The following is a 19,267-nucleotide window of genomic DNA, read 5'->3' as shown; positions in this document are numbered from 1 at the left end:
TTCTCGTTCAAATGCACTCTTTCCATCATTAAGAATTGGCTCGTAACAGCAAATACCAGAGCGAGCATAGCCAAGATGGCTACTCAAAAGCTATACGCCGCCAGACTCATAGAATTCTAAATCGTTCTCAGTAATCCTGTGCGTGGCAAGTGCTTTGGCGTCTCTAATGCGCGTAGGAAAGGCAGCGGTGTGGCATCCATCCTTAAGAAGTAAAACTATTTTCCTGAATTTCCAGCAAGATGCAGAAAAGAGTGCCTATTTATTCTGATAGATTGACCCCACTTCTTCTCCCACCCTCTTCTCCGCTCGAGTCCACGAGCGGCCCCTCATCGGGCCCACAGAAAAACCGACAAAACTTTTCAATTTCTGGAAGATACTGTCGGCAATGTTCTTTTCCCGTACTCATGTTACCCCAGGTAGCAATTGACGTAGCAATTTCAGTTTGTAGGGTCCAAACCAAAGGATTGGAATGGTAAAGCTGACGCCTGTCAAGTGACATTTCTTCGGATGAGGGCAGGTGGATTCCCGGTGCTGAAAGTCGCATTTTTTGAGATGCCCCTGTCGATAGCGTAGCACGCTAAAAGTGGTGTTTCTTGTTTGGGATCGAACCCATCCGTCAATATGGATTGCGCAGTTTCAAACAATACTAGAATATGCACGACTGAAGATATACGCAACATCATAGGTAGGTATGATGCATGATGCATTATGTATTAGGTAGCTGTACAGTTGCACACCTCAAACCCCCACTCCGCCTCCGCGACATCTTAAATTTTTTTCTCTCAGTACATAAAACCTAGAGCTGGGTGCCGCCAACCTTAGATTTCCTCTTTGTATTTGTCATTGCCGCAAATAATTTCTGATGAGCAAAGAGTTAGGTCTCTCGAGATTACTTCAATCCTCCTATATCAGCAAAGATGAATCAATTACCGGAGGATCCTTGTATGCAGGAAATCCAGCGACTGAGAGCTGATTACGAGGCAAAAAGAGCGCGGTCTAACCTTGATTCTGCTGGTGACAGACGGGTAATCGACCTCAGTTTAGGCTTGATTGACGGTGTGTTCTGCTACAAATATTGATTCGAGCACCAGTGCATCCGGCTGGCTGATATTCCCGGCACTATTTCTGGGGATATACTCCGCTTGAAACAAAATCTGCCCGACTCAGTCGACCACGGCGATCATGAAATCATCGGTGACAAAGTACGCCCCATCTTGAATCCCCCACCGCCTCCAGAGCTAGATGACGACTCCGAGGAACTTGATACAATCCTTGCCTCACTCCCGATCGTCGACGTCGATTCCAGCAAACGTTTTGTCAAGAAAGGCAAATACAAGAGCGAAATTAGGAACCTACTCGAATGTGAAGGTTGATCCTGTCCGGGAGTGCCAAAATCAGCTCACATCATTGAACTACACTACTGGGAAAGTCACCAGAGGGGAGTTTGGTCTTCGAGAACTCTAAGCCCCGATAAGTCTTAGGATTGCTGTCTACTTAAGGCATCTCGGGTAGATCGTTATCGTCGGTCGAAAGGCCTAGTTTTGCTAAGCCTTTATCAGAATTCACAGGCCAAATACCAGTTTCTCGGAATCCATATCGAATAGTCCGCGTTGTCAATACTGACATCCGCACTGTTAATGCTAACATCCGCACATCGTGAATTCCCGCGAGGAAGTTAGCCTTTGACCGCGCATCACCACCCCAAAAGGCCTCATCATTATTATACTTCTTATAATAATGCTTTAGCAGTTGAAATGGTGTGTCGTCGAGCGGTTAGCAACCATGTGTCGTATGTGGGATAAAACAAAAAGGAATGATTCGTTTTCTCTAGCAAAATTTAATGGAATCATGGGTCAAATGTAAACTATGATTATCCATTATAAGAAGACGATATTCCCCCTTTTTAGCACGAAACGATGTAAGTTCATCGAAGACCTGAGCCTAGGTAAAACTAACAATCTCATCGGTCCAACCATTCGAGGTTGGCCATGTAGTATAGTCGCCTAGTAAATTGGCGCCGATAAACCAACTTTCCATATGGAATTGGCATTGACTAAGAACCACGGTGGCATAACCCAACTATCGGCTGAAACACATTCAATGCCAGTAAGCGACTTAGATTGTCTACTAGTATTGTTTTTGGAATTTTCCCGGGCTGAAACAACATTCTGGGCCTTCCCTTCGCCAATTCGAAACCCAGTCTCGTCGAAATTATACAGGTTCTTCAGAGTGATTCCGTAGGTTTTAAGCCTAATTTGAAGGCGATTGTACCAAGAAACAATATAGCCAGGTTTATAGACCTCGCACCGTGCTTTTTCCATTGGCTTTTGCTTAATGATTATAAAATGTGGAGGTAGACGGGCGATAAAGTCGTAAGCCCAGTTTTTTCCTAGGTTCCGGGACGGTTCATAACGTCGGACAATTTGTAGAGCAGCACCCTGAATCTGCCCTACGGTCGGGGGAGAGAAAGCCTAGTCTAAGGTATCAATCCATAGAATTAATGCTTTCTCTTGCTCGGGTTCTAGTGCTTTGTTGGTCGGGGTACGCTCGTTTCGAGACTTAGAACCTTTGAGACGGCCCCTCAGTGTACAGTACGAAATGTCGAATTGCCGGGCGATCGCTTTGACGTTAGGTTTCTTAGTGGCACGGCATAATGCTAAAGCATCAGTGATGCGGTCTTCCAATTCTTGAGGCACAAGATGAGGATATAGGGGTGTAGTGAATTAATGGAGAAGGTTGAATTGATAAAAATGAGTTTACGGTCGGGTTGAGGTTACGCCCGGGAACCCTGACACCGCCTGGTGGCCGCGTTCGACGACCCGATTATATAGTTATGTTTGCTGTAAGTCGAAGTCGAGTGCTCCGTACTGGTCTGTGATGGGACAAACGCTCGTAATTCTAATACTTGGACTGTATTCCGGGTGAGACCGCTCAAGCCCAGGTGCCGTAGTTCGTTATAACAGGGCTTTGGTGTACACACAGTGGGCTCCCGGCGTTAGCGGGATTCCGGTGCGCGCTAACCTACAGTGTATTAATCTTGTCGCAAATACTTGCCCTGCCACATATTTGATATCATTAATGAGCCTAGGTATAAGCGATCGACGTATCCCATCTCTGATTGATAATGATTAGAAATCGAACAATGTTGGTTAAAGACCATCCAGAATTGCTTGAAACTTTATGTTGAAAAGGCAATATAAAAGATTGAAAGATGCCTAGCAAGAATGTACAAAACCTTCAAAGTTTGCTTTTGAAGCCTTTTTTATCGAAGAAAAGTTTAACCCACGAGTCTTGTACCCTTGAAAATCGATCCAATGAAGGAGATCCGCAAAGTAATTGTACTGGGCGTAGGTACTTTGCTATAACATATGATCGTCTTCCATCTGAACACCTTTCTAGGCCACAGGAAATGTGGGACAGCGCGTGATATCTGCTCTTCTGAAGGCATCGTTTCATGTCACGGCTGGTGGTAGAGCCTTGGGCTCTATGTCCGACCTTCCTTCGGAAGCAGTAAAGATTTCAGTTGACTATGGCTCCCCAGAATCGCTCAAGAACGCATTTCATGATCAAGATGCTGTCATTGAGGCCTTCAATCCCAATGTTGCAATATTCCAAGAGCAGATTGTCCAAGCCGCCATCGATGCTGGCGTACAACACCTAATTACCCCCGACTTCAGCAGTGATACTTTCAACGAAAACGTCGAAGAATTATTGATCTTTGAGCCGAAGCTGAAGGCACAGCGTCTCCTTGAATCTGCTGCTGAGAAACATGGAATCAACTGGACCGCTATCATTACAGGGCCATTTTTTGATTGGGGTTGGTTCCTTACACTTCTATCTTCTTCTCCCTGTGAATCCGCATTGACCTTGATATACGACAGCCATCCCACGCAGTATTTTCTGGGTGAACCCAAGTTCCAAAGAGGTCACGGTCTTCGGATCCGGCAACCAGCAAGTGAGCATGTCAGCGATTGATATGGTTGGACGGGCGTCTGTTGCTGTTCTGCAAAATCCCGTCGCCTTTCTGAACCGCGTCGCCTACTTTGCTGACTACACCGTCAGCTCTAATGAACTGGTTACGACTCTCAGCAATATGGATACCAGGGAGATGTGGAAACCGAATGAGATTCCGCTTTCGGGCTTCCTTCAACGAGGAAAGGAACTTTGGTCTCAGGATACAATTGACGGAGTCCAAGATAGGCTCAATTCCCCAGCCTATCAGATTCTGGGGACGTATGGTCTATTTGATGAGTCAAACAGATATGGCGCAGACTTTAGTAAGAAAGTCGAAGAGGGCTTCGGTATCACACTGGCAGAATTTCAGCAAATGCTGCAGCAGGCTATTTTTAAATAGGTAGATTTGGTTCATATAAAGATCACCAAGGAGCCTTGAGGATTATGCTCACATCTTTCATAGTCATGTTCCCTAATTCTAAACATAAATTCATCAAATTACATTTCCTCCCGAATCCTGAGTCTTCCTCATAGTTCTTCTCATTCCAGCCTTGGAAGTGAGATACCTAGGTAGAGTATATCATTTTTACTCGAAGCACATATCTAGGCCTTTGAATCTTATTCTAAGCATTCTTGAATGAAAGCGTCTCGGTACAGTCACATACCTAGGTTGATGAAAGTGATATTTTATCATTCAATCACCAACGAATTGAGATATCTCCTTAGTAGGCCAAATCCCCCGTAGTTGACAATAAAACCTAGAAATAAAAACTGATTGTACGATATCGCATGTATAATAATGTCAACGGCAATCTAGAAGAGACGGTCTTTTCTTGTTCGTTCAATTTCTAAATAAAGATTTTACTACCCGCTCATTCAGACTATTTCCAAGTTTGAATTGTGGAAGCCCAACCTCCACCATTATACCAAAAGCACTTGCTGAGGAATGATTCATTTCAACCGAGTCATCAAAGGATATCACGATTGACCGGGCCAGACTTCGTTGGCAATCTCGCGGACAAGCTTCAGTTTGTTGATCATGCCCACGTAATCAATGGAGTTGCCCTCTCGGTGACTGGCAAATCCGCACTGAGGGCTGATGCCAATCTGATTGAGTGCTGCATCAATAGTGATATCGTTTCCATCAGCAATGAACTGGGCAGCCACATAGATGCGCGTCTTCGTTTCATCGTTATCCTCGAGCTCGGGGAATTTGCTAGTCACAACTTCAAAAATCACGTTCTTATAAGTGGATAGTTCTTTCAAAGGCTCGAAGCCTCCAGCACGAGGTGTATCATACTCGAGGTAGTAAGTGTCGACATTGAGTTCTCGGAAAAGCCTCCGTGCAATTCGATTATAGCCGCCCTCAGAGAAGTGACGGCTGCCAACGAAGTTTCCGCGACAGATGTGTGCACCAATGTGGAAATCAGCAGGGCGATTGGAGAGTAAACTGTTATAGAGCTTGATGTATTCGGCGAACAAATCATCGGCGGATCGAATATTCAATGGATCGGCTTTCCATCCATCCAGCATCTTTTCGGAGTAGAAATCTATCGACCGAGAATTCAATTGTTTCTCTGTTGAGCAGTCTAGGCACGGAGGCCTTTTCAGAGTTATAATCACAAGCGAGATTAGGGTCATCAAATTGAACGTTCCCGCAGCCGGCCTCGTACAGGATCTTTAGCTCCTCTTGGTACGCTGTAGCAATGTCGGCGAAGTATTCCTCGTCGGATGCGTAAATGTCTTTGGGGTAGGCTGACCCCTCTTTGTACCGCAAGTGGTACCAGTTAGGGGCAGCGATGGTGAGCTTGACGCTCTTCGCCTCTTCAGGGGACACAAGGCTTGCCAAAAATCTAAACTGCGCAACATACGTGCTTCAGGCGTGCTTGATCTTGCCAGTACAAATAGCGCTCTCTGGGGGCTTGTGTCCTGTCTCGAAAAATGCAGCGACATCAGGAGCGTATATACGGAACAGTCCAGGCTCAGGCTCTTTGATCTCCTCGAATCCAGCAAAGCTGGGAAAAAATGAACCCCAGAACAATTTTCACATTACGCAATGTCAGCAATCAGTAGTTTACCTTGTTTGACAGGTCCAAATGAGAGGGATTCTCTTACTGTGTCTGCAGTATTCTCCATCGAAAAGAGCGACATATCCAAGTTCTTTCTGCTTTTTCACGATATCCTGAATATATTTCTTTTCAATCACAGTGAGATCAGACTCGGAAAGCTGGCTGTCCTCAAAGGCCGTCTTTGCGTCGAGGAGCTCGCGAGTTCGGAGGAGCGAGCCCAGGTGCTCTGCGCGGAAAGGTGGATTGCGGTGGATTTGAGGCGTCATGGTGAATGTAAATCTGCAAAGGAAAGACCTGTCAGTATTTGACACTCGGAAACCGGAGATCGACTTCAAAATTTACTGTGTTTTGAAAGGAGAGAAATGCAATGGGAACAAGTGCCGTGTCTGTGCAAAGCGAGGAACTGGTTCTCACGTGTTGTAAATATCTTCAGCTCTCGGGAGTGAACTCTCCAATGTTTGACTTTAAATTAAATACAGTATGTTACTCACTTTTCAGACGATGACTTCGACAACTCCCATCGGGCAACTATTTGCGAGCCGGCGGGTGATCATTGGCCTAATACGGACGAGCCAGCATTCAAATCTTACGGCCCCCACCAAGATCTACATCAGCTCGTCCTAGCGGGAACTATGGAAATTTGCATTAATCAAATCAATTATAAGAATTGGAGCTCAGTCATGGGTGGGACTCTGTGCGTAAACTCGTATCGGATATGATCTTTAGCCGACGCCCTTTCCAAGTGGGTACACCTATTGCTTAACTCCGTCGCTGTGCATATTGGCATCCAACCTGACAAGCCTGGACTCCAATAAGAGCAGCAGTTGCTGCTCAACTACTGAAGCGAACTAGGAAGTGTGTAATGAAAATATCCACCTGGGCACCAAGCCGGCTGATGGTACAGTACGTAATACCTAGGTCACTTGCCACTATCGCTCCGACTATTTTCATACCTAGTAGATCTATTCACTAGACCTAAACTTGTCTGGTCTATCAGGCAACACACCAGGAGCAGCACTCCCAATAGACTGGCATTCAGCCCATGAATCGCGTAGAAGAATCAATGGAAGTCGCATCTAGAAAGTTAAATCTGTCATCCGTCTACTGGAGGAATTAACAATTGTTTCTGAGTGGATTTCCATGCCTCTTTCTGCACTAGACTCCACGAAGAAGTTGGTCAAATCAAATCGGTCAAGGCGGAATATAGGTTCTCGGGACAAATCCACCCTTATTCATCTAATCCACAGCCTAGCCTGTAGAACCCCACCTTTACAACTACTTCTGATTATCACATGAAGAAACACGATCTTCTCAAGTATCTATACGGGCTGTTGAATGTCTAGATAAGAGCCTGTTCATTGGGCAAGACACAAGCCATGACAAGTATTTGCGCACCAATTAGATAGCCACCAATCTTGGAGCTAGGAACATTTCAATGCTAAGGTTCGCAATTACTTGATACCTAGGTAATCTATTTTTATAATTCAAAGTTTACGAGCAAAAGCAGCTTTGGTAAACTGGATTAAGCATCACGCTTGAAGAAGACGAGATTTACAATTCAATATTCCAAGTTCCAATGAATTTGCATTCATACCGACTCCTCGAATGAGCTAAACTTCCTATTCATATTCTTCTCCTTATTTTCCCCTACTACAAAGTCCATTTCCAGAAAAGGGCGACATCACCTACACCTAAATAAGTAATAATCCATTTTTAGGCTGCGGAAAAGGCCGGAAAATAGACGGAAGCAGAAAATCAGTTCAGGTCTTGAGATATAAAGAAGGAAGAGACTAAAGTGGGAGAAAAACTACCAAAAGTACAGAGCCTTCCAAGGTTGGGGGCTTGAACTCCAGTAAACCTCAACATCCTTCTTATTTGAAGCAAAGCACCGAGTTGGCCCATCCAATGTTCGAGTTGGTACAACCCCAAGTTTCGCCCTTGTGATGGCCGACATTCTGCGACGAACCACTGCAGTCACGGCCAGAGAACAGCGTACAGTAGGTGTCGCTTCGTGAGCCAGCACTCACACCGAAAGAAGCGGCGCCACTGTTGAGATTGGTGCATCCTTCCTCGACGTTAGATCCCAACCCCTGGAAGGCGTTGCAGCCACAATTATAACAGGTGTAGGCATAGAATGAATCAGCGGCTGCCAATGATCCATGACTGATCAAGAGGATAGAAGGAAGAAGCGACTTTAATTGCATGACTGAACGATTTTGGTCAGGAACAATATCGAGGTTATATACTCCGTGCTGGCTTTGCACTTACTCGCGATGTGAAATCGTGATGGAATTCTTTGAGAATTGTGAATTGTTAAATGACAATGGGTAGGATCATGTATATCAATTGCAGAAGGGGACATCGACCTTTATAACACAAAAGTGAGGTCTAGGCATATTCCTTTTTCGGTCTGAGGTGGCAATGCTGAAGAGACCAGGCTGTAACTGTGTCATTGAACCGCTATTTCTGTCCAGCTGATGTGATCCGTTCACGATATGGATGTTTGTCCATATGCTTGACTGGTCCTCAGATGGCTATGCAGTTGAGATCGGCGCTATTCAATCGGTGATTAAGCTAATATCAGGCCTCCCAGGTGGGTATATCGTATTCGAGCTGGAACAACTGGATACCTGCAGGGATCAGGTTGTAAGCGTACCTAGTACGGAGAACCAGTGCTAACTCCGATAACCAACCAGATTAAAGGGAAATAATCTGCCCTTTGCCAAGTTCTCGCTTATTGTAACTAATTAAGGGTCTTCTCTCTACGGAAATGTTCCTACCACGGGTATGTTTGTTGACAGTATGATACCTAGGTACAGTATCATTGATGCTGCCTGGAGAGATCTCGGGAAGTAGAGAACTTGATTCAAGTTTCTAGATTCTGACAGAGAAGCGAATCTGTCAGATCCATTTTCCAAAAGTCTCCATGGCTGTTTTATTGAGTAAGGTAAAACACTCATTTTCTAGCTAGTATTTTTACCTAGGTACATAGGGTCTATAAAGTCTGGGGACAGCTGGTATCAGATGGATTCCATTGAAACCATATTAATGGATATTTAGTCGCTATATCTCAAATGATGCTTGAAAAGATCCCCAAAAGGACCGAAGGAAAAACATATGACGGGGGATGAGAAAGCCCATACAAAGATGACAGCCAAATGAGATAAAAGAGAGTGCCGCCATATTTAATTGACGGGAAGTATGCGTTCATTGAGTACAATAACGTTAATATTTATGTTATCTTCTGGCTACTCTGGGTTTGGGAGAAACTTGTGAGACTCGTAGAGATTCCCCTCAGATAAACAAATACGTAGGTATGAACTTGATTCACGGTCTTCCCTACGAGGCTTTTCAGAAAAGGTCTGATTTTGCTTGATTCGTGCCCGGGTGCCGAGCGCGAAGCCCCATATGGCCCCCACCTGCGGCCCCACTCCGCCGCACCTGCGCCCGCAGCCCCAATCAGAACAAAATGCAGCACACTGAGCGCCAAGGCTTCACCATAGGGCGTGAACAAGCTCCAACAGTACATTCCATGGCATTGGGTACGGGTTCCATGATAACAATGAACGGGGAACCGCAATCACAAACTTGTTGAGGATTTTTTTCGGATGCAGTATATGACGATTCAACTTTACACCTGGGCACTGTTTTCAGTACTAGTCCTTTGACCCTTGTACATAGCAACAATGCTTACACCCACCTGTCAATAGATGAATCTCGTATCTATAAAATTCTTAGCACTGAAGTCTTTAGTCTACTTAGATCAATAAGTTATAGGCTTCCAAGGTTTCTGTGGTTGATTCTGGGCATACTAGTTGGCACTACGAGGAACTGAATTGGCATATGGTCAGCCTGATCCAAGCCTTGGACACATTTCCTATCCTAACTTATACAGGAGTGTCTCTGTGTGTGATTCATTTACCCTGACCCCTCGCAATGAAAAGCTGGATTCTAAACCATAACCCACTAGGCTGAGTACGGATTCGTATTTTACCTGTATGGTCTTTGGGGGTTCCAGAACATTGATCATGAAACAAGCCAAACAGCGTGCCTGCTCGTCGAGAAAGGTGACAATTTTGAAGTCGGGTTCCGTCAACCAGCCACTCTCTGAGTGGCCACTATGAACGAGTTGAGTGTACTCTCTAGATAATTTACTATATTGTATTAGGTATAAAAAGATGCGCTGTTCATTGTATCAACAGTACAGACTTCGGACACTTGGCCAAATGCTGCAGATGTCCTTCAACGGAATATTCGAAACCTGAGGCACCAGTTGAGCCCCGGTATACTAGCGTATACTCGCGATGGCCTGGTGGATAACTTGAATAGAAAGCTGAGAGATGGAAGAGACTTTTCCACTATTTTGAATGTGCAGTAAAAGAAGACAGACATTGTGGCAATATGTCTGATATCAAAACCTAGGATGACGTTGGTTCCTCTGCGGTATGAAATTATCCTGAAAAATCCAGGGACGGTCTAGGTTTTGCAAAGCGGGAATCGGTTACTTGGAACGCAACTATGTGAGTATTTCTCCTGCTCCTACTCACGCTTGGAGGGATATACATAAATCTCGTTTTCAAAAAGAAAATCCTGGCCAGCAATAGATAGGAAAGGTCTGGACTCCCCTACGCAATATAACAAATCTTAGTTCCTGGGGCTCGAAAATGGGTTCCTAGGAGCTGGGGTTACGGTCTCCAAAACCCCCTCCACCAAAGGCGGTCAGCTTGCACACGGATTCCGCAGGGCAGATTCTGATAGCCTCAAGTGGAGGCAATGTTCGATCATATAAAAAAAAGTTGGCTCCTCCCAAAATCTAGCTCTTCAGATCACCTTATATACCATGCGCTATTTGGTAAATCGTACTGAGCTGTTGCCCTCCCTGATGGTCTTCAGGAGACCCTCCCCGAGTCGCAGCCTCCTACCTACCCTGTGCCGGAAGCTGGTGCCCAAGCGGCCAAGCCCAGCGGGAAGACTCACCGTCAATCTGCGATACGGCGTGGAAGCTGTTGATTCTGGCCCATGAATCTCTCGAGCGCACCGATGACAGCAGCGGACAGGCCGCAGAGGCCTATTACCATGTGGGATGGTTGTTTGCGAATGCGATTCTCAAGCATCGAAATCAAGGACATCTCGACCCCGAGTTCAGGAACGATATCATGGTTTTGCTTTCCCAGGTGCGGCGGATTGCGAAGCAGAGACTAGGTATGCAAGTGAACGCGGCTTCAAAGTAGTTCAGCACGTACCTAGATACGATCGGGTTTCTGTGGGTGACTCGGAAGACGCGTGGACCGGGCTCAAGGCATTAGATGCGTGGTTCGAGAAGCGAGGCGAAAGTGTCCCGATGGGCGTTGAGAAGGTGATTTTGGATGCAAGCGAAAGGAGCAACATAGTGCATAACATTATGGATTTCGGCAGAGAATGGCAGAGGAACGGAACAACCTTGGGTATGAGTTTCGGCTCCGTAGGAGGAACAAGAAAGACAACAATCTTCGATGGCAATGGGAGGCAAATCAATTATTTCTGCACCGGCTCTGGGCAACAATACATAGTGGAGAACTAGAACTTTAATTCTGTAACAGGACATTTTGCTCTTTCACTTTCTTCTACATGTACCATCATACTTCAACAAATCAGAACCATTCCTCTCGGGTTGACTTTGTACTCGAAACTTTGTGCTGCGGCTTCTGTGGATGCCGAGTTCGAGATAGCACTGGGTGTGTGAGGTAAAATGGATGTACTGTAGCAGCAAGATCTTAATGTTTCTTTAAATTCGGATAAGTTTCATAAGACATTAAAGAAACCCTTATTGTCTGGGGTCGGATGCCGACAGGCATATTAAAGGGCTATTTATCCTACTCCTCTAGCGCCAGTAGACCCCGTGCTTTTACTTGATCAAGCACTATCCCGACGTATGCATTCTTAATCGTGAAAAGGACTGCCAGAATCCAATTCATACATGCAGCAAACAGAGAAAGGTAGCAGTGGCGAGCGGAAACTACGCTGCGGAGCCCGACGAAAGCAAACCGTCCTTCAAAGAAATATGAGCATCATTAGTCGCGTCACGGTGATTCGTGATGTGTGATGGATCCGTTCTTTCGCACATCCGAACAAAGAAACCAACACGTTTTGTAAGCCGTGGCGGTCGCCAGGTGAGGCCGTATGGTGCGGCCGTCTCGTGCATCATGGTCATCACGCGACTCTCTGCAGTTTTCCGGAAATGATCGTGACCTAGCAATCACGATGACCTACAAGATGCCTTTCAATACGATTCCGTATTTGAAGCCAGGCTAAGTCTGAACTGGATTAGTGTGTACTAAAGTAGGGTTCCAGAAAGGTTCCATGAGAGCAAAGTGGTGAAACTAATTTCGATTTATCCTGTAATTATTACTTGGGTAATAACTTTGGTATCATTTGATCTCGCAGAACAATGCGGGAAGCCTTCTAGGGGTGGAGCAAACGATTTATACTTCACATGCAAACAATATAAACATCACGGCATAACGATTATCCGAGCGCCAAGAGATCCATACATAAGCATCTCGTCGACAATCGAGTCACAGCTGACCTGGTTACACTGCATCAAGTCCAGCTACAAGTCCTCTACATTGAAATTGGTCTCCACTTGGCCCAAAACGCTATGGAGCAGCACCAAGAACGCCAAGCTCCTCTTGCCTGTTCACCCTGCAAGAAAGGCAAAAGACAATGCGACAAGATACTACCGTCCTGCTCTAGGTGTAAAAGGTTCGCTTCGTTGTAGACCCAAAAGCTTACTCTCATAAATCACTAATAAATTATCTGTTATTCAGAGCAGATAGATTGTGCCAGTATCCGCCCATCTCTACATCAACAAGTGTGCATAGTCGAGAAGATGCAAGGGCGCCGGGTAGAGCCTCAACTCAATCATGTTTAAGGTGCAAACTCCATAAACGAAAATGCGATCGACTTGTTCCGAACTGTTCTCGTTGTGTTAGGCACGTAACCCTCTCTCCCCCCACATTCCCCCGGCTCTGAAATATCTTTTTTTGGCTTAAAAAAGCTGACACTATAACTATTTAGGTCGAATTCAAATTGTGAATATGGGTCCACTAATGATTTCCTTCCATCCATGCTGTCAAATACACATGACACACATCCATATCTAGAGCCCTCCGACGTGAACTTGGATTTAGGCTCCTTGTCAGCAGAAATTAAGATTCCGTTCGAGCCACCTATAAAATATCGCCCCTATATGCCAGTATTGCTACAGTTTTGTGAGTCGCTTCTTCTAATATCACCAAATAATACACATCTCGAGCAAGCTCTTCCTTTGAATCACAAGGCTCAATACTACAGAAAGGTCTAACATCTATGCTCGAGATTAGTCTTGATTTCGATAGCCTCACCTTCTAACATTGCCGTCGCAAATAGCTTGGCCTCACATCTCCACTCAAAATGGGTTCAAGTCGCGATGCAGGATCCTTGTCTGTTTCATGCTACGATGTTTAGCGCGTCAGCGGCTATTGATAACTTGAATAATCGTGGAAACAATTTAATTACGATATATCATCAAACATGCGCCATTCGTCTGGTCAATGAACGCCTTAGCAAGGAAACCCCGGTTTTGAATTATGGTACTTTAGGATCCGTTATACCCTTGATACTTTGCAATGTAAGAAATCCTACTTTTGATAACAGACCTGTGAAGTGTTTTTCCCTTGAAATCCGTCGCTGATGAAGACTTAGATGGTGGCGCCGGACAGAGCTTCTGCGATGGCTCATCAGAAGGGCCTCGTAAGTATGCTACTCCTAACACCAAAGCCGCTGAGAGATGGGATAGGACCACTACTTGGGGTGATTAAACTGTATGAAACAAAATATTTGGATGTATTCATCGCTCAATCTAAGTCTAATACAGAACCATGCTCTCTCTCTCCTGCGTGTTTGATGTTGCTCCCGACTGGGATTGCTTGCTCTCGCCTACAGTTCGTCCTCACTCGATCCTCCGCAGTCTCATTGCTAGCGCTTTCTTCCATGGTAACAAATCCGTTCTGGAGAGGCCAACTGTGGACGCGATTTTGAGTCTGTATGAGGCGGTCTCTCAGTTAAGCCACTTAAATCATGTCGATGCCGCCTCCATCAGCGACGCGGTTAAGCGGGTGCTATCTCTGGCAAAGCAGGATGACGTTTTGAATCTCCCTCTAAACAACCCATCGCCTTCGAATACTGCCGATAGAGTCAACCTCTGCTGTCAGCTTTGTTCACTGATATTTTGGAAGTTACTCGAAAACCGTGGCTACGTTGAAGCTGGTTTTCCTACAACGAATATGGAAGAGTCACAATTACTATTGGAGACTTTTACTAAAGTAGAATGCCAGTACTGGATTCAGAATGCCCCAGAAACCTTGATATGGATTGTGTTCACTGGGGCCGCTGCATGTCTTGATGAGAAGGATCGAGGAAGCTTTTTTCGAATTGGTGGTAGATCCCTAGCAGCCATTGATTCTGACAGCCTGACGTTGGTCAGACAAGGCTGGAGATACTTCGGTCTGTTGAGGAGGCTAGCTGGCCTTTCATCCCCTTCTGAGCTTCCTGGCGGAACAGATTCATAGTAGGCGCTCGCGAAGTTACACCCTTTCCTCGGTCCAATCCCATAGATCATGTGCCATTGTTGTATCTCTTGCAGCTTTGCTAGCCACTGAAACTTTGCCAACTGGGAGAAGATAAGCTCCATTATCGAGATTAATTTTGAGAGCCGTAGATGTTGCGGCATAAACAATGGCACCCGCCCCTTCACGTGGACCACGGGCACCCAGCTCAACAAGGGGTTTAATAAAACGATACATTGGCGTTGATGACAGCGGACCCTGCGACAAGCCGCTATGGGCAGTCAATATCTTGGAAAGAAAAAAGAAATAAAAAAAGGAAACAATTATCCTCTGCACTTACGTTTTGACAGTCCCTGGATGCAAAGAAAGAGACATAATTTTGGCATATCTCTTCGCCAATTCTTTGGAATGCAACACGTTGGCAAGCTTTGAGTGGCCATACCGAGCCCAGACTGAGAAACCATCTTTCATGTTCATGTCGGAAAAGATCATGCCCTGTTTTGGCGCCAGTTTTTCATGCGCGTCACTGGATACATTCACAATTCGAACTGTGCCTGCGGGGACAGACTCAACAGTTTTCAAAAGCGTTGGAAGCAGCAGCTTTGTAAGAAGAAAATGCCCAAGATAATTCACCTAAATAGGACAATTGGTCATCGGCTTTTTTATGTAAATTGTTAGGGAGATTCTTACTGCAAACTGCATTTCAAATCCATCTTTCGTTTCTTCGTATGGCACACACATCACCTAAACTCAATTTAGTACTCCCACGGAGGTATATCAAACTCAGTTCAGAGGCCGCTTACTCCAGCATTATTGACCAGTATATGAAGGGTTGATTCATGCCTGTAAGCCTAACTCAGTTTGACTCAAATCATGGGCGATTACTCCCACATGCTACATACTGGGTAAATTTAGCAGCTGCCTGTCGGACACTCTCCAGATCCGTCAGATCAAGCGGGAGGAAATGGATATCTGCGGAGGGGAACTCCTTCAGAATGTCATTTTTGGCTTCCTCGGCCTTTGAGCCTGACCGACTAGCAATGTATACACGGGCACCATGTTTAGCTAACTCATCACTTGTACCGAATCCTCTTTTGAGAGTAAGTGGAGGCTTCTTTTAACTTCGTTTGCGATGAACTGATCGGAGGCAGGAGCGCTTTATCACTTACAGTCCTGTGTGTCCCCCAGTGACTATAGCCACTTTTCCGGATATATTGGGCGTCGCTAAGTTTGGATGGCCTCCCATGGTTGAATCTTGCTAATTAGTACAAAGGGGACCTGGCCTTTAAGTACTATCACTGCGGCGTGCCGACGGCCACCATAGGGCAACCACTGATCTGCGGATGCATATGGAAGAAGCTTTGCCAGGAATCGGTGAAACCGCTCATATCTCCTTCGAGCTGCATAGTTTAAAATTATTAGCTTTATTTCTAGGCGCTTTTTTGAAATGAAAATAAAAAATAAAAATACGAGTGCGGCGTGCGGCCGCAAATGCGGCGTGGGGCGGGTCGACCGCTAATCTACAAATGCGCAAGGGAAGTACCCCGTACATTGGAAATGTTATCGAGAGACTGAAATTTTCGTGGACCATTTCCCCGATTAGTCTGCTTTTCAAACCGTCACATTCGAACGGAGTTAATGCGGTCTAATATGTCTAGGGTCAAACTCGTTCGCCTGGCGCCCTTCGAGAGAGTCGCGGTCGAGTTCCCTCAGGATTACATAACAAACAATATTGAAGGCTTTTGTTTCCTTCGGTGACCATTGAGCTGCGGGGACCTCCTCGAAATTAAATTAAAGCCCTAGAGTGCATTAGCGCTTTGTATTGCACAATGCCAGCGACACTTTAGACCAAATGAATAAAAGGAATTACATCCTGTCAATTAAATCTGGCGACACTCCTACGTTTCACTTGGCTGTCATCTTTCCATAGGCTTTTCTATTCACCCGCTATATCCCCTTCCTAGGGTCATTTTTAGGGTCTTTTCAAGTGTCGTTTAAGGCATAGTGGCTACCTATCCATTGATACGGTGGCAACAAAACTTATTTAATACCAGCTGTCCTCAAAATTTTTAGATACTATGTACTACTGAGCCCCTTCTTCTGTCATTTTGATTTTGATTTTCCTCATTCCAATTCACACTTTTGGATTTTGTGACTTGTGACTTTTCAGTATGTCATACAAAGCGCTCTCGAGCTGGATACTAGGTTTACTCGCTCTTTTTATCGTGAGAATATGGATAAAACGTAAAGGACCCTTGGGGCCACTGCCTCCAGGCCCGCCGGCTAGGCCAATCGTAGGCAACATCGCCGACCTACCGCCTCCAGGAGTGCAGGATTGGATGCATTGGTTGAAGCATAAAGAATTATACGGTACGCTCAAGAATTCATAGCTGACCGACCTCTTTCTCTTTCTATTGCTGATATGAAATTGCGCCTGCAGGGCCCATCAGCTCCATTACAGTGATGGGACAAACGCTCGTAATTCTAAATGATGCACGCATAGCATCTGAACTCTTGCGCAAACGCGCCTCACTCTACTCGTCAAGACCGCACATGACCTTTGCGTCCGAAATGCAAGTTTCAAATATCAAACCGAAAGTAACTATTAAAGTAGCGAGGCTCATATTGACAGCGTAACAGGGTAGGCTGGGAGCATGCACTGTCTATGCAGCCGTACACCGATCGATTCAAAGCATATCGAAAGCTTCTGAAGCCATATTTTGGTTCAGAGAGGATCGTTCGCCAGTATACCCCGCTACAGGAGGTGGAAGTGCGTCGCTTCTTGTGGCGTGTTCTAAAAGACCAAAAAGGCCTCACGCAGCACATCCAGACGTCAGTGATTTCCTCAATACTCCTATAAATGAAAAATCCAGATTATAACCACACTAAATAGTGAGGCAGGAGCGGTTATCCTCAGGATAGCATATGGCTATAGAGTTGAGCCACATAGGCAGGATCTGTTGGTGAATCTTGCAAATGTGTCCCTAGAGCAATTCTCAGTTGCTTCGACACCTGGTACTTGGCTGGTAGATATAATACCTGCATGTAAGTTGCGGGTGAAATTTTTCTCCCATTTGCCTTTTCCATAAGCACTAATGTCAATCAGTAAAATACGTCCCGGCCTGGTTTCCGGGAGCTGGTTTCAAGCGAAACGCGCTGCAGTGGAGAAAAAACCTTGAGGACGTTGCGAAACTTCCATACGCCCTTGTTCAGCAGCGGATAGAAGATGGCAAGTACGAGCCATCTTTCCTCTCTGACCTCTTCAAATCAAACGGCATTCCATCTTCTGGATCGGAGGAGGAGCTAGTTGCTAGATGGACAACTGCATCGCTTTACGTCGCGGGTGCCGACACTGTACGCTACCTCTCTGCTTCCGTGGGCCGTTCCGCTTGCTAATATAAGATAGACTGTGTCTTCAGTTGGAACATTCTTCCTCGCAATGGCATTGAACCCGGAAGTTCAAATTAAGGCGCAAAAAGAAATTGACCGGGTGATCGGACTTGGCCGACTCCCCACGGTAGAAGACCGCAAGCGTCTACCTTACATCAATGCGGTGGTACAGGAAGTTTTGCGTTGGCACCCTGTAGTGCCGATGGGGGTCCCGCATATGTCGACAGTCGATGACATGTACGATGGATACTTTATCCCCAAAGGATCTCTTCTCATGCCGAATATTTGGTGAGTTTTGATGCTTGATAACTCAAGACGCCACGATCTTGGTCATAATATCTATATTCTAACTCGCTTCATAGGGGCATGATGCATGATCCCTCATTGTATCACGATCCTATGGCCTTCAAGCCAGAACGTTTCTTGGAGGCCGATGGCCAAAGCCCTGAATTAGATCCGCAAAGCTTAGTATTTGGGTTTGGGCGTCGCATCTGTCCTGGCCGAATTTTGGCAGATAGTACAGTATGGCTGAGCGTTGCAAAGTCTCTTGCAGTGTTTCAAATCAGCAAACCTGTGGAGAACGGCGTGGATGTGGATGTTAAAGCGGAGTTCCAGCCTGGGGTTATCAGTCACCCAGCTCCGTGCCAGTTGCAGGTCACGCCACGGAGTGATGCGCATGAGAAGTTGATACTTTTGGTGGAGGAGGAGCACCCTTGGGAGCAGGGTGATGGATCCGAGCTTCATAAAATCCGATCTTGACTTAACGTTCGCATCTCCATGCCGTGGTTCAATGGTGCCCGCTTTCGCGTGTGATACTATTCTTGCATATCTTGGCGGTACACAGCGCCAAGGCGCAGAAATCGCGGCCCGTGTTGATCCTGTGGGGTTGATCCTGGAGACGGGTCTTCCCACTAAAACGCCACGACTGGCACCCTGTTTTACACTGTAGGAAAGTCATTTAGATGATATTCTATCTGCAGTTCCCTTGCCCGATGGCAGATACTTATCGGGTTTAATACATTCTAGAAAGAAAAATCGTAACGGCTACGCAAGCGTTTTTAGCTTTAGAACCTTTGTTCCTGACGGGGGTTTGACAGCGCTTGGCTCTATTTGGTACCTCACGACAAGCCTGACGTGGTGAGGTGTCATCTTTGGCTAATGAAGTCAGAGCTGTAAGCGCCCAGCTCAAGCTCGGACCGCATCGCTATTTTCAACTTGCATTGAAATGTGGTGCGTTATTAAGTAATCTTAGGTGACTTCGCGAGGTGA

General features: G+C 45.8%; 8 protein-coding genes across 8 annotated transcripts; 4 read left to right on the top strand and 4 right to left on the bottom strand.

The window, feature by feature from the left end:
• Positions 1–917: 917 nt before the first annotated feature.
• N7529_002046 (uncharacterized protein) lies at positions 918–1,373 on the top strand (the record flags this gene model as incomplete). Its single annotated transcript, XM_057237577.1, has 2 exons — positions 918–1,025; positions 1,092–1,373. The coding sequence occupies 2 exons, from the start codon at positions 918–920 to the stop codon at positions 1,371–1,373; spliced, it is 390 nt and encodes a 129-aa protein (XP_057102264.1).
• A 1,941-nt stretch (positions 1,374–3,314) lies between these two features.
• Positions 3,315–4,354, top strand: N7529_002045 (uncharacterized protein; the record flags this gene model as incomplete). The annotated part of the gene is made up of 3 exons (XM_057237576.1): positions 3,315–3,347; positions 3,400–3,817; positions 3,882–4,354. 3 exons carry the CDS (start codon positions 3,315–3,317, stop codon positions 4,352–4,354), a joined length of 924 nt encoding a protein of 307 aa, XP_057102263.1.
• A 578-nt stretch (positions 4,355–4,932) lies between these two features.
• On the bottom strand, positions 4,933–6,289 carry N7529_002044 (cobalamin-independent methionine synthase II family protein; the record flags this gene model as incomplete). Its single annotated transcript, XM_057237575.1, has 3 exons — positions 4,933–5,504; positions 5,578–5,778; positions 6,070–6,289. The coding sequence occupies 3 exons, from the start codon at positions 6,287–6,289 to the stop codon at positions 4,933–4,935; spliced, it is 993 nt and encodes a 330-aa protein (XP_057102262.1).
• A 1,605-nt stretch (positions 6,290–7,894) lies between these two features.
• On the bottom strand, positions 7,895–8,227 carry N7529_002043 (uncharacterized protein; the record flags this gene model as incomplete). Its single annotated transcript, XM_057237574.1, has 1 exon — positions 7,895–8,227. One exon carries the CDS (start codon positions 8,225–8,227, stop codon positions 7,895–7,897), a length of 333 nt encoding a protein of 110 aa, XP_057102261.1.
• Positions 8,228–11,002: 2,775 nt separating this feature from the next.
• Positions 11,003–11,411, bottom strand: N7529_002042 (uncharacterized protein; the record flags this gene model as incomplete). Its single annotated transcript, XM_057237573.1, has 2 exons — positions 11,003–11,091; positions 11,267–11,411. The coding sequence occupies 2 exons, from the start codon at positions 11,409–11,411 to the stop codon at positions 11,003–11,005; spliced, it is 234 nt and encodes a 77-aa protein (XP_057102260.1).
• A 2,510-nt stretch (positions 11,412–13,921) lies between these two features.
• On the top strand, positions 13,922–14,611 carry N7529_002041 (uncharacterized protein; the record flags this gene model as incomplete). Its single annotated transcript, XM_057237572.1, has 1 exon — positions 13,922–14,611. The coding sequence occupies one exon, from the start codon at positions 13,922–13,924 to the stop codon at positions 14,609–14,611; it is 690 nt and encodes a 229-aa protein (XP_057102259.1).
• A 15-nt stretch (positions 14,612–14,626) lies between these two features.
• On the bottom strand, positions 14,627–15,854 carry N7529_002040 (retinol dehydrogenase; the record flags this gene model as incomplete). The annotated part of the gene is made up of 6 exons (XM_057237571.1): positions 14,627–14,879; positions 14,949–15,241; positions 15,299–15,352; positions 15,412–15,451; positions 15,511–15,699; positions 15,778–15,854. 6 exons carry the CDS (start codon positions 15,852–15,854, stop codon positions 14,627–14,629), a joined length of 906 nt encoding a protein of 301 aa, XP_057102258.1.
• A 1,307-nt stretch (positions 15,855–17,161) lies between these two features.
• On the top strand, positions 17,162–18,757 carry N7529_002039 (cytochrome P450; the record flags this gene model as incomplete). Its single annotated transcript, XM_057237570.1, has 6 exons — positions 17,162–17,206; positions 17,280–17,440; positions 17,502–17,653; positions 17,715–17,962; positions 18,015–18,286; positions 18,361–18,757. The coding sequence occupies 6 exons, from the start codon at positions 17,162–17,164 to the stop codon at positions 18,755–18,757; spliced, it is 1,275 nt and encodes a 424-aa protein (XP_057102257.1).
• Positions 18,758–19,267: the final 510 nt, after the last annotated feature.

The sequence above is a fragment of the Penicillium soppii genome (genome assembly GCF_028829465.1).
Source record: "Penicillium soppii strain IBT 18220 chromosome Unknown utg000002l, whole genome shotgun sequence".
In the NCBI taxonomy this organism is placed as follows: domain Eukaryota; kingdom Fungi; phylum Ascomycota; class Eurotiomycetes; order Eurotiales; family Aspergillaceae; genus Penicillium; species Penicillium soppii.
This window is presented reverse-complemented; position numbering and strand designations above follow the sequence as displayed.